This window comes from Parasteatoda tepidariorum, chromosome 1, assembly GCF_043381705.1.
Source record: "Parasteatoda tepidariorum isolate YZ-2023 chromosome 1, CAS_Ptep_4.0, whole genome shotgun sequence".
Classification (NCBI taxonomy): Eukaryota; Metazoa; Arthropoda; class Arachnida; order Araneae; family Theridiidae; genus Parasteatoda; species Parasteatoda tepidariorum.
Window position 1 is genome coordinate 101961985 of NC_092204.1, and position 25980 is coordinate 101987964.

General features: G+C 27.1%; 1 protein-coding gene across 1 annotated transcript; it reads right to left on the reverse strand.

Annotated features, from left to right (window-relative positions):
• Positions 1 to 867: 867 nt before the first annotated feature.
• On the reverse strand, positions 868 to 25959 carry LOC107457315 (dnaJ homolog subfamily C member 21). The gene is made up of 14 exons (XM_043054092.2): positions 25714 to 25959; positions 24604 to 24732; positions 22888 to 22976; positions 21884 to 22003; positions 15529 to 15714; positions 14975 to 15025; positions 14643 to 14722; positions 12159 to 12274; positions 11946 to 12015; positions 11677 to 11856; positions 9784 to 9865; positions 6774 to 6922; positions 5599 to 5689; positions 868 to 4239 (listed from the first exon to the last, which is right to left on the reverse strand). Exons 1-14 carry the CDS (start codon positions 25808 to 25810, stop codon positions 4087 to 4089), a joined length of 1593 nt encoding a protein of 530 aa, XP_042910026.1. The 5' UTR covers positions 25811 to 25959; the 3' UTR covers positions 868 to 4086.
• Between the last annotated feature and the right edge of the window lie 21 nt (positions 25960 to 25980).

The window sequence follows — 25980 nt, forward strand, 5'->3', positions numbered from 1 at the left end:
GTCACATTTAAAAATCTAAATTCGAAAATCGGGCTTTGTAATTAGTTTACAAATGTAGTCCTTTAGCTTCATGTTGAATGTGGCATTTTTTAGTGCCGACGGTATACTCACAATTCGGTATGCAGACATAAACACACACAAATTCTTTTTATTTTATTATATATATAGATATACCATAACTTAAGGCTTTAACCAACAAGGACTGGTTAGACTTAATTTCAACTGGATAAAAATGAATTATTAACAATAGGGATTTTTCAGGGTTTTATCCCCATTTTAACTGGTGCAATCTATGTTTATTTTTCATTCTTATTTTATCTGTAACATTTGTAGAGAGAGTGAAATTTAAAGGTCACTGAACAAAGTTAGGATACCTTTTGGAATTTAGAATTTAAGGACCCCTAAATCACCAAAAATTAAAGATTTTTTGGAGTTAGTCAATTACGAAACATGTATGTGCTATTGTCATTATTATTTGTAAGACGTAGATTATTAGGTTGTTCTTATAAAACAAACTATTAAATATATCTATCTGTTATATCTTCTTAGGAAGAGGTCTCATAGCCAATGTGCAACACTGTTATCAAATTAATTAAAACATCGATCTATAATAATAGAAAACCTCATTTGTTAAAAGTATCATTACAAAAGTTGAAGTTTCAGCCACCATATTATGCAGATTTTTACATTACTGATTACCACTCAATTAAATATTTAGACTTTTTTTTTTAATAAAGAATAACAGTCATTAATAGATATACTGACTTATTACTGATATTTGCCACAAAAGCTTTGTAAAGAATAAATGTGTTTTAAAAGTGTGTGTTTGTAATCCTTTAAAAATTATGTCTCATAAAGTTCTCTTCATTTGGAATAAACAAATATATTTTATTCAAATTTTTTTTTTACTGTTTAAATGAAATAAATCACTCTAAGAAAGTAAATAAATTTTTTTTTTTTTAAAATACAGTATTTGTTGAACAAAATATTATCCACGTTTAAGACATTAGAAAAATAAAACATAATAGGAACATTTTTCGAAAACTGTATACTCTATTACAATGCTTTCCAAAGGATGAGTCATGTTATCTGACTGGGGGGAAAAAAGTACCGAATCATAAAAAAAAGGAACACACAAAATAATTTTTATTTTCAATATTCTCTTCTTTATTGAAAACTATACCAAAGTAAATGTTAGTAACTCCTGAAACTTTTTCAGATACTATATTGAAATAGAGCATGAAAACTAAATTTTAATGGTTTAATTTTTTTTAACCAAATGCACCATTAAAAAATTTAACAAATAGTACATAAGTTAAAAACAACTTAATATTGGTAGAATTGAGAAGATCAGTTATTTAAAAATGTAGATCTAAATACCATGTGAGAGGAATTTAAAGACAAGAACTAGATTAAGTACTAGATAAAAAACATTATTTTGTAATTATTGCATAATGCATAATAATAATGCATATTAATAAATGCATATTTTTTAATTGTTTTATCTAGATCTTTAAAGTGATAATTTAATGACAGCTCATTTTTTAAAAACAATAACTATGAAAATAAATTTGAGGATCAGTAGGGTTCACACCAGTATTGGGACATTGCGACAATTGCCGCCAAAAGTTCTACGCCTTGAAATATGTTTAACAGTTACAAAATAATAACGAAAGATAGTTTTTGTTTGCATTGAAAGCCATGCATCCTTAAAAAAAAAATTGTTGTACTAATTTTATTCTATGTGTAGGTTAGGTTTTAGTTTCAAGATTTTTCAAATGGAATAACTGTTATTTTTAAACTTTTATAATGTCGCTTATTGATGTATGTGAGGATAACAATTATAACATATATACATATTTCTCTTAAGTGGCACCAAAAACTCTGGTATTTCTTCATGTACTGACGGTGTAATTGCTCATCAATAAAACATCATTTTTTGTTCTTTTAAAATACTTTATTCAGAATTTTTAGATAATTTTTCAATATAATATTTTGTTAGTTTTTACTTTCTATGTTTTCCTCATTTATTTATTTGGTCTCAGCATTTTAATCTGTATGCTGAATCTATTTACCAATATTATTTTAGCTCTTTGTTTTCCCATCTAATCTTCAATCATTATGGGATATTGAACCTAATTAGATTTAGGGTGTAATAGATGGCAATTAATAACTCTTCATGTGTACCATAACATGAATCATGCAATTGTAAAGTTCCATATTTTTTTTCAAGTTTGTCTGCCATATTAATTTTCTGGACCACTAATTTTACATTGTTGGTATATGAACCCTAATGATAAGTATTATTATATAAACATAATCTATAGATAGTTATTTGATTTTATCTAATTACAAAATAACAGAGTGGTCATTTAAAGTGTTGCAGTTACTGCGTAATATAGTCAAAGTAATTGGAAGAAAAAAAAGTTCAAATGATATACATATTTGCAATAAGTACAGATATAATAAGTACAGATATAATAAGAGGAAAAATATTAAAATAAACATCCTAAATATAAATGGTGGGAACAGGAATGAGAGGCAGAGTTCTGTAACAGGGACCAGTGCAGCACACTCCAAATTGTTACAACCATTATTGTTCATAAAGAGTAAAAATAGTTCAATTAGTTTAAACATCAGAGACTGCTAAAATTGTATGAAACCTCTCTTAACTTTTAAGCAAATAAATGAATTAATTTTGAATAAAATATCTTAATATAAAACTTTTAATTGTAATGAAAAATATTCCATGGTAAAGTGCAAATTGTTTTTTTTATGTAATTTTTTCATTGAAATGAAAATTTATATGCATAAGGAAATTGAGAATATAATTGGTGCAATTTAGGTAGACCGATTTGATAGGTGCACTAAGAATGCTCTCTAAGTTTCTGAAAATTATGAGTCAAACTTTATCCTTTTTTAAAGTTTTTAATATATATACAGTACAGAACCTGTTATCCGGAAATCAGAAAACCAAAAAACCGGAACGAAATTCGATACATTTTCCCGCCATTTTTTTAAAAAATTGCTTTTTTCCTCATAAGATTTTAAGATTTTTCTCTCTTTTTTGAAAGATATTTACCTTGCCATCATTTTGGAAATAATCATCAGTGTATTACTTCATCGTTTTTTCTTCTTTTCAAGATTATTTCCGAATATTTTTTTTATTTTTAGTTGGGTTAATAATAAAAAAGCGGCTTTTTGTAGCTATTCAGAAAACCGGAAAAATCAGTTATCCGGAATAGCGATTGTCCCGATCGTTATGGATAATCGGTTCCCTACTGTATATATATACTGAATTATTTTGAATACTGAAAAATACCATACCATTTGGTGTTGAATAAAATATTTTTATAATGTAACTCTTCATTTAAAAGAAAATTTTGATAAAATATGTTATGTATTGGTAAATTGAAAATCTGATTGGTGTAATTTAGGTACACCAGTTAGACAGAGGCTGTAGGTACGGTTTTTAAGTTTCCGTAAATGATGAATCGAATATTATTATTTAAGTTTTTAATATATATTGTTATATTTTTTTTAAATCTTAAATATTAGATTTATCAAAAAAATTTAAAAAGTAATTTTTTTTTCTAAATAAAATATTAGAATTTGTTAAAACTATAAACAGGGTTGTCTGAAAAGTTTAACTTCTTTTACTTTATTTACATCATACTAGAGCTGTACAATGGGCTTAGAAAGCATTTCTAAGGGTGATTCGCAATTTGATCTTCTGCAGAGGGGATGTATGGTTCCCGACAACCCACACGTAAAATCATCATTAGAGTTTAAAAAGGACACTAATACCGTACATGCTTGGATCCTTTGCATACTGATCACCGTGGTCGCATACCTGACCATGGCCACTGATGTTTGACTTTGGCAATCTACTGGGAACCATGTCTTACAATCAGTCCACTGAAGGACAGAAAAGTCGAGTGAAAGTTTACAACATAAAAGTTGAAGATATTCAAAGAGCCCTCGACTAGCTCCTTGTTACAGAACTCCCCCGTCAACAAATAATTCAAAGTAGTATATTGAATAAAAATAACTACAAAATTTTAAACAATATTCTAGAAATTAGCATTAATTTCTTTTTCTTCGTTGCTTTTTGCTAGATGTAGCATTTTGTTTTGAGTTTACATTCTTATAACTGGCATGTCCACTTTCCTTTAAATGATCAAAAAGTTTGTTTCTTGATTTAAAATTTACATTACATGTTTCACAAACAGTAATAGGCTGTAAAAAGAAAAAGAAATAAATAATTATTGAAGTATTATAGAAAACATTTTCATTATATGGAAGAATCATTAAAAAAAAAACTTTCTTTGGTCATAGAAAATAAACAATTGGGACTATTGTTAACTAAATTGATGTAATTCATTGAAAAAGAATTGTCAGTTTTTTATAGTGTGTTTAACGTGTTAACACTTGTAATTTCAGTCCATCTGCTGCATCAGTCATAAGTAAAAGTGTACATAACGAATCTTAGAATGCTTTTAAGCAAGAACTATATAAAACGAAGAGCAAATATAAGAGTTTTTTTTTTTTTAGGTAAAAAGAATTTTTTTCTCATTGTTAAATCTTAATAAAAAATTTCCAGGTAAATTTTAACAATAACCAGATTTTTTCCTGGTAAATTTTAACAATAATTTAGATTAAGAAATTTACAATATAAGTACATTTTTCATATCTTTTTATTTAATATTTAAATATAATATTTTGCAGTAACAGATTCTAATCAAATGAAAGTTTTGAGTAGTGGATTTTATATTTTATAAAATTATAAGAAAAATCATTTACATAAGAACTGAAAAAATGCAACATTATTATATTAGCCATGAAATAAATAAAAAAAATTAAAACTGCTTTAATAAATCAAAATATACTGTAGTTTATTTGCAGAATCATATTACTGTTAAAGCAATAATTTATTTACTTATGATTAGGAATCAAAATTCACTTGAATATAATATGCTAAATTTTAACATCTATTACCAACCTATTTAAATCGTAATATTTTGCAAATATATTTCCATTTAAAGTTTTTTTTAAAACAAAACTGTTAAAAGAAAGTTCTGCTTATTTTGTTTGTACTAACTAATTTCATATGTTTTAAATTAAGTCAACATTATGATAATTTTAACTTTACAATGATAATGGAAACTTTACAAGAAACAACAGTAATTGATTTTAGAATTATTTACTCTAATGCTTTTACATAAGAGTAAAGAAAGAAATTTTCTTTTTGATTCACTTATATAAAGCTCCATTACAGGAACACAATTTATCCAATCACAATACACGTGATAGTAAAAATTTAATAGAAGTCTTGAAACCAGCTATAGAATGTCAGTAAAACAACCTATTGAAATTAAGTTAATCAAAACTACGGAATAAAATTAACAAATTGTTAAAAATAAAGTTTACTATCAGATAAAGGTAAATAAATAAATCTTTGTAACAAAATAATTATTGTATTTCTATAATATTTAAGTTAATACAATGAAAATAAAAAGTCTATTTTCCTTATTTTGCTTTTTCAAAAAAAAGAACATACATATATAAATACAAAACAATAGATATCTTTCAACAAACCTTTTCAACTTCTTCGTTTTCATTTTCAGCAGGAATTGAAATAATGGAGTTCCCTTTAGAAGCAGCTTTCCCTTTCTTTTTACATGCATTACTTTAAAAAAAAAAGAACTTAAAATTTACTGAAATATAACTTAACATATCTTAATGATTATTTAATTAGAAAAAGGTTTGATAAAAAGGAAAGGGATATCCTGCGAAACATTATAAATTAATAATAAAACTACAATACAGTAAAACTTTGATATCACAAAATTGAAGGTAGACACTAAAAATGTTATAACTTTAGAAGTTAAGAATATCAAAAAATATAAATAATTGTAACATTTTCGATTAAGTAAGAACTGTGTTAGCATTTTAAAAGTTATATAACTTGTATTTACATAAAACTATGTCCCTATCTTTGCTTCTTCAGTTGAATTTAGGTTTTACTGAAATTTTTCTTTGTCATCATTCTCTTTGAAGTATCAGTTTCTTTTAAATTTATAATTTAATTTTCAATGTTATGGATTAATGTTCTTATTTATGTACACACATCTTACACCTCGACTTCTTTTTAAACATGACAATTTGACGAACTAGTTCATAAAATTGCAAAAAATTTAAATTTAAGAAAATATTTTAAACTCTTTTAAAATTAGGGGAAATTTTTTTCTTCAAAATTATAAATGTTTCTTTAAGTTAGGGGGTATTGAGAAATGTGTTCCAGTTATAAGACGTTTTCTTTTCTCTTTTATTTGAATAATAAATGTGTATTGAAAATTTAAATTTTTCTATGCATCAGAAAATTCCTACTATTGAAGTTAATGATAGAAATTTGACAATATTACTGAAATATAAAATGAGTATTGCAAAATACATTTTAAGAGCATGTAAATTAAGGAAAAAAAAAGTAGTCTGAACTTATGTTTGAATTTAGAGACATATAATTTAAACTTGATAATTCTTCAATGCATAACTTGAACAGGATAACTCCAGGCTATTCTCTAGCATAACAAATTCTATTTTCTATGTATGGCTTACACAGAGCATATGTAACAGCCACATTTAATCAAGAATTGATAAATAAATAATGTAAGAAATTTATAAAATTCATTATTATTGGCAAAAAAATAACATTAAAATTTTTATTGAAATTATATTCAATTTAAATAATATAAATGTAGCTTAATACTTACTTCTTTTTTGTTTCTTCCTCTGAGTCTTTATTATCTTTTATTTCATTATTGGTAATCGTACTCTCATTATCAATATTTATATCCTTGTTGTCATTAATATTCAAAGTTTCAAGTTTTTCTTCTACAATTTCACCTGTTTCGTATAATTTCTAGAATTTAGAAGAAAAATTATATTTCGAAATTAGTATTACAACTCAATGTATGATAGGTTACTTTAACATGAATATAATTTAACACTTAAGAGATCATGATAATAAAAATTTTCCCTTTCATAAAATGCAAAATTTATAATAAAATTTTTGATTAAACAACATCAATACAAAAATATTGCATATTTTTAAAATTCACAGTAAAATTAAAAAAAAAAAGAAAGCAGAGTTATGTATATTATTGAAATTTTTATAACTATATTTTAAAACTATTTCATAGCAAATTTCTTATCTCATCAATTTCAAATTAATATTTCTGAACCAAAAAATTATCTAATGCTATGTATCAAGAAACACAGTCAATTGACTATACCTCAATCATGAGTTACTGGCCCTTTTATATTCAGTTTGAAGTTAATTATTTTCAATTATTACACCTTTAAACTAAATCTGAAAAAAATAAATAACACTTTCTTGCAATCCATGTAGAATAAACTTAATGGGTCAGAACATGTTGAGTCAGCAAGAGAGAGAGAGAGAGGGTTAATAGCTGTGAGGAATTAATAAACTTGTTTTTTTTGTTGTTTGTGATGTCAGCATTAAAACTGCAGAATATAGCATTGGAATTTCGAAATTAAAGGATTCCATACAAATATAACTGTCAAAAAGGAATGAACATTTGAAACTTTATTACGCATTATGTTTATTAGTATTCATTTTTTCTTCTTCTTTTAGTATGATATGTGGCACAATAGTGCTGTCTGTGGTTTTGCAAGTGGCCGCCTTGTTCCTTCAATGCGTAGTTGTAGATTTGTGTTTATCCGTCAATGTTTAATTAAAATAGTTTAAGTCATGATGACTCAGGGGATAGAGTGTTTGCCTTCTAATGAGGCGACTCGCACCGACCACAGTGCTGACGTAAAATATCCTCAGTGGTAGACGGATAATGGGTTAGAGTCCCCTTGCCTACAGGCTAACTGTTGGAGAGTTTCCCGCTTTTCCTCTCCATGTAACGCAAATGCGGGTTAGTGCCATCAAAAAGTCCTCCAGGAAGGCAAATTTCTCCCAATACTTGATCCAGCAGTTCCCTTGTTTTCTAAATTCGGATCAAAATTACAAGGTTACAGAGTTGAACATTGGCAGTCGTAAACCCAAAATTGGGTTGGCTGTTCAGCAACGGTTATAAAATAAAAAAATAAAATAGTTTTCTACTTTCAGCCATTCGATTTTGGATGTTTTTATAGACTTTCTTTTCTAGAAAGCTGTTCATCCGAACTGAAAAAAAGAAAGTCAACAGTAACTGTTCAAATATAAGTCATTCATTTCAATCCTACCAATTTCTGAATAAATTTTATGCTTTTTAATCAGACGTAAGCCAGTAGTTTTGGAAGAAAAAAATAGTGAAATTTTTTTCAGTAACTAAAAAGTTTCAAAAATATTTTTCAAAATGATAAATGAAACAATACTAATTACAAATTAAAGAATAATAAAATTTATTAAAGTAATTATTACATAAATAACATATAAATTTTTTATAAATATATTCGGCACTTTTAATTCAAGTCATCAAATTCCTTTTGTGGTTCAATTTATTAAACCGTAAAATTATAGTTACAAAGTATCATTACTTACTGAAATCTCATTTAGAATAACTTCTTACTAATCACCAACAATCTAATATTCAGTTTAAAATTGTAGTTTAGTGAAATATTTTTTTAAACACATATATTCCGTTTCAATTTCATATAAGTGTTACACTAATTTCAAATGTGACTAAATACTTTTTTCCAAACAAATTAATTTATGACTGACTCTCAGTTAACAATTCTATCATTATTCATTTGTTTTTTTGGAATAAAATCATGTTAAATTAACTGTACAAAGAGATCAATCCATATTGATGAACAAATATATAACCTTCAATTAACCTTTATAAAATTTCCTGTAAGAAAAATAAATACCTTATATATTTTTGTTTTTAATATCATTCAAGAGTTATAAAAATTATGGAATAACCAATCTGGTAGAATAGATAAGATACTCCAATCACTTTTGAATAATTTGATTATGATTCCCTAGTTCAATGTACACATTTTTTAAAAATTATTAAGGTATCTTGATGAAAATCTGGTGAAATAAGTGGAATTTTCAGTATTGGCAGAAATGTGGCAGGGTTATTATTTGCTGTTAAAACTTGTGTAGGAGTGTTTATTGCTCAGTGAAATTCATTTCAATGCAAACACTTAATAAATATTTAGAATAGGCAGATTTTTAAAATTTTCGTTTTACCACTGTGACAAATTTTCTGCAAACGTTGTTCTCACATTTGTGTATATTATGCATATAGCTGGATATAGCAATAAGTTATGTTATTCCCCTGAACACTTTTTCAATGTTATTAAAAATATTCTAACAATAATAATCTATAAACTGATAGTCAAAAAGCATGTATTTTTAAAGATGGAATCAACTCTATTATTTATATAATTTTTTATTAAATTTCATAAATTTCCAAAAGTATTAATTAAAATGTTTTATAATACTCATTTTTTTGAAGTCAACAATTGACAATAAATCAATTTTCTGTTAAGTTGAAATTTTTAATTGTTTCTATCAGATTTAACGCATTATAAATTGATGGTAATGCAAAAAATATAACTACAACTTTTTTTTACAATTACACATAAAACTAAAAAAATCAATATTTAAATATTACTAAAAATTAAAATAATAAATGATTAATTAAAATAAATCCTAGGATACAGCTAACACTGAGTTCATTATATATGAACACATAATTACAAATAGTAATTAACATGAAAATTTATGAAGTTAAATAGCCATTTATTTTCAATTCTTACTTCTGTGACATTCAAATCACTTTCTGTATCAATACATTTGGCTTTTTTCTCTTTCTTCTTCTTTCTTTTTGATTTTGTTGAGCTATAAAAAATATAAGGAAAAATGACATAATATTGTTTTAAATTTTGAAAAAATATATCATACATGATTATGAAAGAAGATATACAGAAGAACACAAATAGAGTATCAACAAATACTATAAGCAATGAACTACATCGCTCAAAGTATGTCTTGACAGATAGGATAATATATTTAAAAAATGCAATTAAAAGAGAGAAAATTGTTTTTCTCTAGAATGCATTAGATTGAAAGTTTACTAAAATTCAAAGTGAATACTGCGTAAAATTATAATGTGTAAAAGCATAAAAATTGTAGGATACAGACAAAAAATCGATATATAAATGAACAAAAAAACTTCATAACAAAACATCACAATTCAGGTGTAACTTAAACCAAGAATGATTACATTTACTTTTGGCACAGGTTTAGTGAATTAATATCAGTTCTTAGCTTGTCTGCTAAGGAACAGCACTCTGTAGGTACTGGCACAATGCACATAGTTTTATGAGGTTTAATGAGTGTTCAGTGAAGGTCATGCTAATGTCCAGCGAAAAGCCCAGTACTTTGTGACTACTAATTCTAATGTTCTTTAAAAACAGAGTTTGTTTCTTGAATTAAGTAAATGCACAGTTCTATTTTTTAGACAGTAATTTGTTTTATTTTCATTTCATTTTACATTATTTTATAATCAGTGCTGAATAGCCAACCCAATTTTGAGTTTATGACCATCAATGTTCAACTCCGTAGCCTTGCAATTTTGAACTCAAACCAAAAAAACCTAGATCAAACATTGGGACAAACTTGTCTTTGTGGTGGAATTTTTGATGGCATTAATCCCCATTTGCATTACATGGAGAAGAAAACCACATGTACCTCCCACGGTTAACTAAAAGTCAAGGAGGTTCTAATGCAAGATCCACCTATCACTGAGGATATTGTTCATCAGAATTGTGGTCGGTGCGAGTCTGGAACAGAATAACTACCAACGAGCTATCGCTGGGATTCAAACCTGGGTTATCTCATTGGGAGGTAAATGTTCTACTCCCTGAGCCACCGTGATTCAGAAAGTTCATTATGCGATCTTTATTTTAATTGTTAGCTATAAATTACCTTAAAAAAGCAAGATGTTGTGCTGAAAGCAAGAAGTTGTGCTGATAGTTTAACACAAGGGTTATTAGGGCCTACATGGGCTCAAGTAGCTCTACCTCAAAGAAGACAGCAAAAATCTCGGAATCTTGTCTTAAATGGAAATATTTCATGATTTGTCTCATGATCTTTAATGTATTTCAACATATGTTTTTTTCATTTGGATCATTGATAATAAAATTTGTTCTGTTCATCTGAATATTTTGTTAAATTGCATAATTCAACAATCTAATGAGTAGTAACAATGATATTTCAGACTTAGATGAAGACACTGGTGGCATAGAAAAACTTTTTAAAAGAAATTAATTATGAAATGTTGCTCAGAGCTTGCAATGTGCAACAGAAAAATTTGTAAAGAAAATATAAAACAAAAGCAAGCATCAATTAAGGACTTCTAAATCTAAATTAAAATATCATTTACTGAAAAACTTAGGATAACAATATAGAAAATACCTTTTTGCTACAGGTATTCTTCCATAGAGACTTTTTCTCAAAAATATAAAATTATTGAATTATTTAAAAGCAATAGAATCTTACTTTTTATATATTTTATAAAAAGAAAATGTGAATTTGTGTAAAACACAAGTTGATTAACTCTTAAAGGGAATTTATAGAAATTACAATATCATATAAGAATGCAATAATTTATAAAATATTTACTAAGAGAAATACTTTATTTTCATCACCTTTTTATAAGATCACCTAAAAGAGTTTCACTAGATTCTAAATTATCAGATTCAGGTCCTGCTGAATTATCATCTAGTACATTTACATCCAATGAATTTTCCTCATCTTCCTCTTGCATTAGTAATTTCAAAGTAGCCACATTTTCTTTATGTTTCTTTGAATTTTTATGGTTTTTCATGCTGCATTTAATGGAAGGAAAAAATAAAATTAACAATACTAAAATGTTGTGAAAAAAAACAACAACTATGGAACAAATGTTCCTACATACGCTTGCACTGATCTGAAATCCTTTTCGCAAGCAATGCAATATAATTCTTCATTGTATTCATACTCCTCATCTGTAATCAAGAAAAGAATTAAGTTTTAAAAAAAATATTAATTATGGAAAAGAACAGCACTGATTAAAAGAATATAGAACAAAATGATAGATTATTCATTGAATAACATCAGGGATTAACTGAACCAATAATATTCACGTTACCTGTACAAGATGAATCTGCACCAAAAGTATCATCAATATGATTTTCTAATTCATTAAACTTTTCTTCTAACAATGACATCGATGCCCATTCAGATTCTTGATAATTTTCTAAAGATCTTTAAAAACAAAGAAACTTAGTTTTCATAATAAAGATTAAATAATAGTAACTAAAACTCGTATACAGTGGTTTTATTTCCTTATAGTGTGTTAAGTGAATAAAGAGTAGTATATAAACAAAGAGTGTTAGCTTATTTTGATTATGAAATCTTGTACGTAGTAATTGGTCTTACTAATGAACACAATATGCCAACTACTAAACATAAGTTAATCACTTGGTTGTACAAATACAAAATGCTAATCTTTAAGAGCATTTTCAGATATAGCGTCATTTTTGTGCACTGTATGCTTTAAGAGATAATATTTCAAAAAGATAGATACGTAATGCATTAGTTGAGATTTTTAGCATAAGTTACATTAAAAGGAAATATGAATAAGCTTCAAATATTATTAAAACAATTGTCATGTCCCTAATCTTACTTATACATTGCCTGCTGCCAACTTAATTCTAAGAGTTAAGAATTGAAATCTAAGAGTTCGTTCGAAGATTTGATTTTATGAAGTGGATGATTTCATAAATTGGAATGTCTACACTTGGGAAAAACCATTCAAAGTTAGACTTTAAAGTTACACTAAAAGCCAAATTGATTAATACATTTATATTTAATATTTAGTGATTCTAATTTTGAGATTTTATTTAAACATGAACACATTACAGCAGGGTTTTAAAATATTAGCATATTTGTTTGACTCACAAAATTTAAAATTAAGAATTCAACATGGTTTGAAAATAGAATATTTGAAATTAGTTTTTTTTTGTAAAGTTCAATATTTACTTTTTTTTGCTATAAAGCTTATTTTAAAAATATCAAATGCTTTTCTGACATCTGTTGAAGATAGATTTACTTTACGTTGAATAATTGAGTAAATGAAGATTATTGATATAGCATTTCATAAGTTTTCTCAATTCATAAACAGTTTTCATTTAGATTTCTTTTGCAGTAGTATAATTATTATTTTCACACCACAATTTCCCTAAGAAGTATAATTCCCATCCATTTCTTTTGCTCGGGTGGGATAGAATGAAATTTGACACTTATACATTTTCATAACTTGAGAAAACAGAAAGTTCTAATTATTCAGATTCATTTTTTAAAATATATGTCCTACAAAAATTTGATTTTACAAAAATGCAATAATTATTTTATTAAAATATGGTTTTAGCATGTATTTTTATTGTAATGATTCCAATCTGCAGATCTGATTTTAAAAAAAGTTGCTGATTTCATAATCAAGTGATTTTATTAGCTTTCAACATGTTCTTTTAGAATTTTTTTTAAGCACACAAAACAAAATAAAGACCACAAAATTTATGTAAATTTAATTGTGTGCTGGTTAATCTTAAATTAAAAAAAATTCCTTAGCATACGTCAGTAATTTGTAACAAAGGCAGAGTTCAAATATGATATAAGAATATTTTTTGGGGTATTTCGGACTCTTCTGCCCCTTTATCAGTAAAAATAAGCAAATAACAAACCCTAAGCCCCTTATTATGTGCTTACATAATATTTAAACAGCCCAAATATCCAGTCTAAAGTCTTGAAATGCTAGCTTAGCCTGCTGAGATCTATGTTTGCACAGTTTATATTTTTGAATAGTACAGTGAAGCTTTCAGGAGAGACCACTTTTGGGAGGCACAGAATTTTTTCCATAGACTTTGTATTCAAGAAAATCTTTAGAAGAGACCATAAAAACTTCTTCCAGCGACCGGACAAATAAGGTCAAAAAAGGAAACACGAAAAATATCAAACTTAAAAATATTAAAAAACAAACAAGTATAAACAAAAAACAAAACAAAACAAAACAAAAAATATTAAAATGACCAACTTCCATTAACGACCATTTTACTGTGGAACCGAGTGTTCGCTTCCAAGAGGCTTCAGTGTACTTAAGCTTACAATTATTAAACTTAAAAAGGAAAAATAGTTAGTATAAAATGAAAATACGATAAAAAGGAAATAGAGGATAAAAAGAAATTAGAGCTATTTAGAAATTCTTTTCCAATCAAATTTAAGTTTGAATTACAAAAATACAATAGTTGTCTATTGAAACTGCAACTGAGTTCATTTAGTGAATATCTCAGTAATTTATTAAAATATGCATGTTTATGGCACATGTAATAATTACAAGAATTTAAGCTGAATGAAAAATATAGGTTTATACAGAAGTCAGTTAATAAGAATGATAAATAGATTAAAAAAAATTGTAATGTTTTATAACCATAATTCATCCAAAACATTTGCACTTTTCTCTAGAGAAATATTAAAATATAATTAGTGTGAATGTTATTCATCTAATGCGTGAAAGATATGAAGCGTTCATATACATCAAAAACACCTTTTTTAATAGTAAGAAAATATTACTAACTTATTACGTTCTAAAACTTGCTGTCTTCGCAGCTCCTCTGCTTTTTTTGCTTTCTCAATTTTCCTTTCTTCCTCTAATTTCTAAAATGTAGTATTTAGTTTATTTGGATTAAAATAAAAAGTAAAAATACATATTTTAATAGTATTTTCATAAATCTTAGATTGATCATAAAAGAAGAGAAAAGAAAAACATACTATTTGACTTCATTTGCATAAATTCATATTACTTTTAACTGGTGTAATATTTTATACATACTTAAATTAACTAAATATCAATTAAAGTCTTTCTTAAATTACTGGGATGAAATTTTTAAATATAAGTGAAGTATTTACCTTTTGAGCTTGAACTCTTTTATCTCGTTTTCGCACAAAAGCTACTAGTTCCTATGTAAATAAAATGTAAAATATTAAGAACAAGCTCACAAAAGCTGCTATAAAAATAATGTTAATAATATAAATTTTTCAAATAAAATATTTAGCAATATTTACATTTCAATGAACTTTTGAAGAATAAAAAAGTTATAATTGTATCAAGATGTACAAGAAAATTTAATTCGATGAGAAGCAAAGTAATAGCATTAAATTGACATAGTTTATTTAAAAGAAAATCAGTAAAATGAGTTAGTCGATTTAATCTACAAAACTAAAATTTTAACTTCATACTTAGTTTTCATTATTAAAAATATATTTAAGCCATTAATAATATACATTTGAAAAATAGAATAGAAGTTTTAATTTACACTACCTGCAAAAAATACAAAACATATATAACAGGAAAACAAATGAGAAAATGTAATGTAGTTACACCATATAACTTTTTTAATTTGGAAAACTCGTATTAAAGTAAATGTAGAATAACCTAAATAAGTTTAAATAAGAAAACATACTCTGACTTCCTCATTTCGGATTTTTCTATGTTGTTCTCTTAGTTTTTTATTTTCTTTTTCCATTGCACGGATTACTGGCCTGCCTGCACCAGATTTTCTAGCCTCAACTAAATCAAACTTATCATCCCAAGAATAAGACTTTACAGTACAATAGCTCTGCCAGTATGCATAAAAACTGTGTACAACCTATAATGGCAAAGTATTGAGTAAGCTTTGTGTTATATAAGAAATACTTTAAATAGACAAAAAAAAAAAAAAAAAAAAAAAAAAAAAAAAAAAAAAAAAAANACAAAATAATACTTTGGAAAACAAATATATTATCTATTTCATTTGGGAATATCAAGTAAATAATATGCTGGACAAAAATGAAATATATAGATAAATTAAAATTTAAAAAAAATGAGTTTATAAATATAATAACACATTTTTAGCATCCTATTAATAAATTAGGAAGAGAGTAAAAACAAAACATACATATGTGGCTAAGTTATTTATTAGAATACAAACTTATATAAAAATAATAATTGAATAAATTGTAAATAAAAACTAATAATAACATGAAAGAGGCAAGGCGGAGTGAATTGAAAAAATAATACACTAAGAAACACTTATAAATTTTAACTAACACAAATTTATCTTAAAAAAATTGAAATTAAAAGATACATTTCATAAAGATTTCTTCAAACATTGAATATTTGAGAGACTTAAAGATAAAAGTTTTTCTTTTCTTTTTTAGTTTTAAAGAAATAGTCATTATCAAATGAAATATTAGTATTAACTTACAACAGCTAGCTGTAAAAGTTAGAAGCAACTTACTGTTTATACCACTAAGTTGAATTGGAAATTTTTTTATAGTACTTAAGTTCAGTTCTTACATAATATAACGATTTCTATATTATTTGTCGAAGCAGATAATCTATATCAATTTGTGGAAAGATTAAGATATTTCAATTTTTTCCTTTCATTCTCAGACTTGTCAATAACTCAATAATCTTCAAATTCAATTTTTAATTATTTACAAGCAACAACAAGATTATTAACAAGAAACTCATTTTCAGTTACATATTAGAAATAACAGGGTTCCCACTCAATTCCAGAAGTGAAATTCCCTGGCTTTTCCAGGTTTTCCAGAAAAATTTCAATAAAATTCCAGATCACATTTTAATTACGCATGCCAACTTTAATAAAAATGAACAACTATTAATTATCAGAATATATATACATATATAACTACTGATATTGATGTTATATATATAACTGCTGATATGTATGAAAAATAATGCGTTTCAAGTGACTAATATAAAAGTTGAGTAAAATATCCCTTAATGCTATTGGATAAATAACTAATACAGAGAATTTTCTTTAGCTTTTACAATTGTTAGATGAACAACATGCAGCAGAAAAGGCATAAAGTCAAAATAAAGAAATTATGTTAACTAAAATAAAACTTCAACTCTCATCTAGAGAAAATTACTGATGAACTTCAAAATTTAGTGTTCAATTGAAGAAACAGTCTGTCACAAATACAAGCAAAATATTTTTTTACTTACCCATTTCTAATTTTTCAACTTCATACACACATAATTAACTTTTTTAATACGAAATGAAAACTGAAAACAAAGTAACACACAATAAGGTTTACTTTATTTATAAAAATATGATGAATTACCAATTTACACATTTAGACAGTATTTTTTTTCAATTCATTGATCTCCTGATCAATTTTTTGTTGTTCAGTGTTAAGATCAGTTGCAAGTCTGGCTTTTTTTTGCTGAAGGACTTTAATTTGAGCTAATGTTCGTTTTTTATGGTTTTCAGCTCCTTTACCTTTTTCTTCTTGCTTTTTTTCCTCGTCTAGTGCCATGTGGTATCGTGTTCGAGACATTTTCACATGCTGAAGCATATCTGGTGTTATATTGACTGGTTATATTGATTGCACGGAGCGAAACTAAAGATCTTTCATGCAAATTCTCAACCAACATATCTTTGTTGATTGAGAATCCGGACTCAGACGAAGCATTCCCATGCGAAAGAGTCATCACAATTTTTATGACTTGCCACAAATCTTTAAAGTCATCTTTTTTATCTAGATAACTGGAAAAAAACATCCAGAAGTGTGTCTTTGTAAGAGTATGAAACAAAAGCAGATTTCCACTCATTTTTAACACTATTGGTGAACACAGAAAATTGCTGCTTTGCACGATCAGCAGCCAGTGCAGGTAAAATATTACTTTCATGTAAAAGTTGCAATAACAAATCCATGCGATTTTCACATAAAATTGCATTTGAATGTAATAAAAGAGGATCTAAGCATGACATGGCTTTAACAATAGCAAAATTTACAGGGGACTTTTCAATAATTTTAGATGTCATCTTTACAAAAAAACTTTTGCATTCTTTAAAGAAATTGATTTTTTCTGCTTTAGAGGCCCCACTTTTAACTAGAAAGCTTCTTGCAGCAATGCCAATATCTAGCTCACTGCTTCTTTTGTGTGTTTTAATGTTATCTATTTCTATTTCTAGAAGTTGAAGAGGTGTTTTGGCTTCTCTTAACACTTCTTGTTTAATGAATCTAGATATTAACTGTCTTAATATATGTGATAAAGCACCAAATAAAAATGGTACCATTGGTGCAGGTCTTTGGAATGACCTTAAAAAAGGTTCCAAGATTGCAGCGACTGAAATAAAAAATGCTATCTTAGCTAAAATGAGTTTATCTCTGATAGCATCTTCAATATTTGCAACAGTCACAGTTTTGGGCAAATTCTTTCAGCATTTCTCAAAATATTTCAAAACATGTGGAAAAACTTCTAACACTCTTTCGGCCACAGAAACATTTTCGACCCATCTTATTTGACAAAATTTTGATGGGAAAACATTTGAATTTGTCAAAGCTATGAAGTCCGCGCGTCTAGCCGGACTGTCTTTGAACAATCTGTATAAAGATTGAAATAAAATATTCAGTTTCCAATTCGAAAATCTGTTGCCTCTCTGAAATGCACCATGAATTATATGCAAGCTGCAAGTCCCTAGATTTAATAAAGAAAATCCCTTTTCCTCTTTTAACTCATCATAAAGATGTCTCCAAAACTTCATATTTACATTAGGTCCATCCATTGATATTTGCAACAAGTTTTGCAAATTTAATTCAGCTGCACTGTCAAGAAATGCTTTATACAAATCTTCAGCAGTAGAATGGCCTAAAAAGGCAGAAGTTAAATACCTCACCTTCACCTGGTTAGAACTTTCAGGCCAATAGCGGATGATAATATCCATTTGGCCTTTTTGCGCAACACTATTAAGCGCTTCATCAAAGCACAAAACAAAAGAAGAAGATCCAATTTCTTTTAAAAGTAAAGAATGGAAATAGGGTGCTAAGCCAAATGAAACAATGCATGCCATTTTTTAAGCTTTCCAAGCTAATGCTTTTAGCTATAGCACTATCCGGGAACATTGCTTGAAACAGCGATCCAACATCTTTAAAAGCATTGTAAGATGAATGTGTCATTACAACTTTAAAAATCCATACAATTTCAGAAGTTAAGGATTCTTCCCTTGTAATGAATTTCGTTATTTTTGACATAGTTGGCGTATTTTCACTTTCAGCAGCACCAGACTTTCTTTCTTTATTACGTGTTATATTTGAATAAATGTCCACAATCGATGATTGTTTTGTACTATCCACTGCGTTTTTATGCTTTTCACTTTTTTCGTGGCTAGTAATAGCCTGCCTTCCCATGTTACTCAAATTGAACGTTTTGTTGCAGAGATGACAACGTGTTTTGAACGGATCTTTGCAAACTTCTTTAATCCAGTTTGACCATTGCGGACTTAGACGATGATCAGTCCATTCTAAATTAAACACAGTTTTCTTGCTCATTTTTCAAATAACAAATAAGTAGTAATTGAAAAAAAAGTAACATAAAAATCCAGCAAAAAAAAAAAAACGAACTTTGAACACAAAATTCACAAGCCTCCTCCGAAAAAACAAACAAAATTTATGTTGTACCTTATCTACTTTCGATCACACGTGCCATTTTCATAGCGCGGGAGGGGGGGATGAAAAGAATGGAGAGGAGAAAATACACCTATCCATTCGCCAAAGATATCGTACGTAAAGTGTGACGTAACTTGGGTAAATCTTATTGGCTCTGACTACATCCACGTCAAACGTAGAGGGAGATCGATAATCTTGCACATGCGCAGTAAGCGACATGCTTCAGCATGAACGAAAATCAGCTTGACAGGTTTCAATCTATCATTTTCCAGGTCTGCCGTAGGATTTTTCCAGGTTTACGCGAAAATTAGCGATTTTCCCTGATTTATTTTGCTTATTTTAAATTCCCTGACAATTCCAGGTTTTCCCGGTTTTCTCTGACCCGTGGGAACCCTGAAATAAGTAAATACCAGACTTGATGATCATAACATAACAAGAGTTGAGTAAAATATCCCTTAATGCTATTGGATAAATAACTAATACAGAGAATTTTCTTTAGCTTTTACAATTGTTAGATGAACAACATGCAGCAGAAAAGGCATAAAGTCAAAATAAAGAAATTATGTTAACTAAAATAAAACTTCAACTCTCATCTAGAGAAAATTACTGATGAACTTCAAAATTTAGTGTTCAATTGAAGAAACAGTCTGTCACAAATACAAGCAAAATATTTTTTTACTTACCCATTTCTAATTTTTCAACTTCATACACACATAATTAACTTTTTTAATACGAAATGAAAACTGAAAACAAAGTAACACACAATAAGGTTTACTTTATTTATAAAAATATGATGAATTACCAATTTACACATTTAGACAGTATTTTTTTTCAATTCNGTAAGGTAAACATCTTTAAGAAAAGAAAGAAAAATCGTAAAATCTTATGAGGAAAAATTTCTTTTTTTTTTTTAAAAAATGGCGAGAAAATTCATTGAATTTCGTTCCGGTTTTTTGGTTTTCCGGTTTTCTGATTTCTGGATAACGGGTTCTGTACTGTATTAGAAATAAGTAAATACCAGACTTGATGATCATAACATAACAAGATAAAGCCCCATTTGATAATAGTAACACACACACCAACATTTAACCCTGAGCCTATGTCCTTAAAGGGACATTTAATCACTGATCGGTTAATGGTTAAGGTTGGAAGGCGAGACAAATAGAAGACAGAGAAAAATAGCAAAAAGCAATAAAGAAAAAAAAAGCAAATACAAAATTTAAAAAAAAAAAAAAACTAAAAAACTGAAAGAAGAAAAAAGATTTTTATAATAGTTAGGGCATTTTGATTAGAGGGTATCTAAAGCTAATTAGTTTAGTTTAGTTGAGGCTCACTATTGCATAATTTTGTCATTTTTTTCATGAAAATTACTTCAGGATTTCCTCGCATTCTTCTGGAAAATTAATCAGGTTGGTTGCCTTTTGTTTCAACTTATGATTCTTATAGATAGATCTCTTCCAGGATAAGAGGAATTCTAGCTTTGGTTGTTTAAAGTGGTAGGAGAAGTGGTAAGCGGACATTGTATTACATAGTGCCACACTGTTCCTACTCAACCACAGGCACAAGTGTAGTCAGTAACCAGGCAGAAGCGTTTTAGATATGGCCATGCTCTGTACATGTACTGTATGTTTGTGTATGCTCTGTTCATGGCCATGCCCTGTAAAGAAGAGGATTAGCTGCCTATTCCATTCTACTGGTTTGAATGAGGCATTTGGTAAAATTTCTCTGATTAATATTCTTAATTTGAGTTTGTGATGATGCCAGTAGTGTTGTTAGTCCTTTTAATTTTTTGCGTTTAAGCTTTAAGCTTAATGAATGAATGTGGAATTTTGATGTTGAAAAATTGCCTCTTGTTAATTGCCCCTTTAGCTAAGTTATCTGCTTGTTCGTTTACACTTGTTATTATGTGCTTTAATCTATGAAATTTGGAGGCCGTTAGTATTATTAAGTAGATTTTGGATGTCCTGTACAATCTGGTGAGTGGTATTATAATTCTTAAGTGCCATTATTGTTGAAAGGTTGTCTGACCAGATTGCAGTTTGGTGATAATAGTAATAAGTGCCATAACAAGTGAATGATATTACAAACAAACAGGACCTCAATTTCAGAAAAATAAATGTTATATCAAATTAGTTTACAGTATGCAACAAAACAAAATATGCTTATGAGTAATAAAGCTAAAAGGAATGCAAAATATTTTTACACTGAGTGAGACACCTAATGAATAAAATAAAATAAAATACAGTACTATACAATAAATAAAAAAAAACATTTCCTATGTAGGCATTATACTAATAAAAAAAGAAGTTATGAATATCACAACACAATAAAAAAATTTGACTTGATAAAAAACATTACTTCTTCATAGGAGCTATCAGAAGAACCAAAGCTTGGAGCTTCAAAATCTTTTTCATCCATAAAAGGTTTGTCCTCAGTAGCTATTGTTTCAAAAACTTGACGATATACAGTATAGAAACCCTTGAAAATAAAATATGAAAAATTTAGAAAACTGAGATACATCATCCATAAAAGGTAAATTACATAGTGTCTTAAATATTGAACAAAATACAACAGTAATTCATTGCTGGATTATGCATAAAAAAATTATTATTGAAAATTAAATCATAGCATTTGTTAAAATATTTTAGTAAGACAAAGAAACGCTTCCTTCAAGAAAAAATATAATAACTATAATTTTTATCTGTAAGTTATAATGAAAATTTTAAATGCCAAAGATGTGACCCAAAAAACAACAATTTTTAACCCTTTAAAGACATTTTTATATCTGCTTTATTGCATTATTCATTTAATCATAATGTACATATTATTCAAAATGACCACCTTACTGAATTTCTAATACTCATATTGCATTACTGAAAAAAAAAAACTGCATTTCAAAAGTTTCTTTTTATTTAATTATTTTTTTAATAATTTTTGTTGATTCAAATGACTTATAGTCAGCGGTAGTGATTGCTCTGAAAAAACAAAAATGTTTGACACTTATTTACAAAATGATTTTTAAGGGAATAATAAAGAAATTTTTTTTTTTTTTTGTCAAAGAGTTTAACTTACACATTGCCTCTAAGGAATAGCAAATAGAACTTCATGTATCCTGTCATTATAATGAAGGGGTTACTGTAATGAGAGGTCATTCTAGAAAGCAGACACTCTATAAACATGTATCACTGTCATCGAAGTTAAATTATCAAAATTTTATAATAATAGATAAAAAATAAAATTATCCCCCCCCCCAAAAAAAAACAATTTCATCAATCTCACTAAAAAAAAAAAAAGNCCCCCCCCAAAAAAAAAAAACAATTTCATCAATCTCACTGAAAAAAAAGAAGATAAATAATACTTGCTTTTTCACCATCATTATAACCCTTAAAACAACTTGTATTGAAATACTGATACACATTTAAGGTATTATTTTTGAAGGCTTCTTCTGCATCTAAAACATAATTAACATGCATTTAATAGTAATAAAAAATGCAAGGCAATTAATTGTAAAACAACTCATATTGCAGAATAATTCATGAAGATGACAATACAATGTTGTTCATTCAATATCAACATTTACAGTTCTTTTTCTTAAATTATTAATTTTGTAAATTTCATCTGTTTTTTTTCTTCTTTTTTAAACAAGTGTTGAGAATTTTTTTTTTTTCTGCAAATGTATACGGTGTTTGTTCAATTATAGTTTTTTTTATTGTGAAGCAACACTGGAATTTTTATAAGTGTATAAAAATGCTAGAAGGATACTACGAACAATAATGGTATTTTTATAATCAAAAATAAGACTTCTATTAAATTATTAGAGCAAATCTAAAAATATAACTTTTAATTCTTAAAAGTTAAACTTAAATAACTTATACTTGTATTCTCTGTTGGTAAGCAGAAATAATTTAAATTTAAAAATCTATATATAATGGTAATATTGGTATCAAGTTTATTTTAGATAAACAAGACAAAACATTATGATTTAATAACACTGATCAACCATGTGAACTAAATTTTATTTCAATGACCACCATACATGAGCATTATCAAGTGGTTATTTTCTCATGTATTTTATTTTTTTAATTGTAATCCACTCATGCCAACATATCTGATAACATGTAGCAACTAGTACAATTTTGACGCATTAACAATGATTTTGCTACACAAAAGTGAACAAAATTTAGATAATAAGTTAAGTTTTTAAAAACTGTTTGTGAAATAATAGCAACAACATAATTGCCATATTATTAAAAATTTCAAAGAAAGTTTAAGAAAAAAAAAATCATTAAATATTGCGTTAAAAAAATCAATGAAAATAAAAGGTGTTACAAGTGTCAAAACGAAAACAAAAAAATAATGGATAAAAAGTAATTTCTAGCAATTCCTTTAATTCTAGTAATTTCTTTTGAGGCGATATTTTTAATAATTAACCTTGTTGTAATTGAAACAATTAAAGTTTATGAACTCAAAATTACTATGATTCATGATTTTTTTCTTTCTTTTACTCTGATAAATTCCAAGTGAATGTGCTTTCAAATAATTTATATTGGTATTTTTCTTTCTTTCCCCATAAAAAAAGAACAGAAAAAGACACGGTATATATACTGAATAGGAAACATTAATCATTTATAAATCATTTATTTGGTTTTATTTCTATTTAAAATATGTATACATTTGTACGAACAGAGGCCATTGACTATTTTATTAGCTACATTAAAATAGATCAGATAAGACTAAAACAGTACATTACAATAAATAGAAATTAATAGAGGGTAGAAAAAGTTTGATAGCTAAAATTTTATAAACGAATAGAATTTAATCTTTAATAATTTCATCCTTGCTACAGCCCTTGAAGGGCTCTAAGCTCTTTTTCCACTTTTCAAATGATAAGCTGCCTTCTTTTATTTTTGTTCTTCATAAATTAATTAAAACTAATTTCTGTTACTGTAGCCTGGTTAAACATATATAAATATATATTATGATCTAAAAACTCATCTAGTATACAGTCATAATTAAAAATTAAGCTTACATGTATCATACATAAAAAGAAAAAGAACTAATGTGTATAGAGAAATTACCTCCTCTTAATATATCATCTTTATGACGATCGTACCAAGCTCTTTCTTGTGGATCAGAAAGAACTTCATAAGCTTGTTGAATTAGCTGAAAGATTTCTGTTGCTTCAGTTAGTCGATGCAAATTTTTATCTGAAAATATGAAGTGAAGAACGTCAGTAGAAATCATGAAAATACTTTTAATTAAAATAATAAGGAAATCAATATTTAAATTTTAATACATTTTGAAAGGGAAAAATTTAAAAAGAAATTTAAAACAAAGTCATTTACATCTACTCTTATTTATTTTCAGTTACTTATTAACATGTGTGCCACTCTTCAGTCCTGGGGACTGAAATCAGTCTTGAGAAAAATCATTGGACTAAATTCCATCAATATTATTTCACATTTGCTTGTTTAAACTAATTTCCTTTTTTTTCCTTCTTAAAAATTTAATATATTTTCTATCAAAAATAAATTCATTTCTATAAAAACAATGTTATTTTTCACAATCATTATAAAATGATCAAGTATTGATGTCACACTGCAATTAAAGAGAAAGAATGAGATTTGTACTACTGCTGAATATAAATCTGAAGTTACTATTCTCCTCCCCTACTGCATTGGCCAAAAATAAATCAAGATTTATTTATTATTATTTTTAATTTTAGTGATAGAACGAAAAATAATGGCGAAGCGAAAAATCAGTAGAGATTGAATAGTTTCCGAAAAAAGTTGTTAGTGGTCTTTTTATTCAGTTTTAGGTGCAAAAAATATACACGATTAGCTGCTTTTTTTCTGTTAATACCACTAATAGTTTCCGAAAAAAGTTAGTGGTCGGTCTTTTTATTCAATTTTAGGTGCAAAAAATATACACGATTAGCTGCTTTTTTTTGTTTGCTAAAAATTAATTAAATAAAGAAAAAAAAAACAAGTGATTGAGGCCATTATCACAAAAAGGTAAATTTTGGGGTCAGGGAGTTATAAATTTCTGAAAATTCCAGTAAACAATGCTGTACCATATTAATTTGCCAAAAAATAAGTGTCAAAGAACGAGCGATAAATATTAATGTTCTAAATGATGATTATTTAAGCTCAAATTTAAAAACAGTGTTTAATAGTTAAATATTTTACCAGGATGCCATTCCAATGCTAATTTTCTGTATGCCTTTTTCAGATCTTCGGATGAACAATCAGGGGATAATCCCAAAATTTCGTAATGGCATTTCATTTTGTAACAAAATTGGTTTGATATTTCAAGTCAAATACCCACCTTAATAGAAGCAATTTACCATTATTAAAGAAATCGATCTTGTTTCAAGTTGACGAACACGAAAACTCATTTGTTTACTTTTCAGGTATTAAACTGCTTGTTTTTGCTCAACTAACGTTCTTCTTATT

What these genes read in the sequence shown, in the direction of transcription:
- LOC107457315 (XM_043054092.2), bottom strand. Translation starts at nt 25,810, where the DNA reads ATGAAATGCCATTACGAAATTTTGGGATTATCCCCTGATTGTTCATCC. An exon ending in AGCATTGGAATGGCATCCTG is followed by an intron (nt 24,733 to 25,713) that starts GTAAAATATTTA and finishes TCATATTTTCAG; the next exon opens with ATAAAAATTTGCATCGACTA. An exon ending in GTTATAATGATGGTGAAAAA is followed by an intron (nt 22,004 to 22,887) that starts GCAAGTATTATT and finishes TTTATTTTCAAG; the next exon opens with GGTTTCTATACTGTATATCG.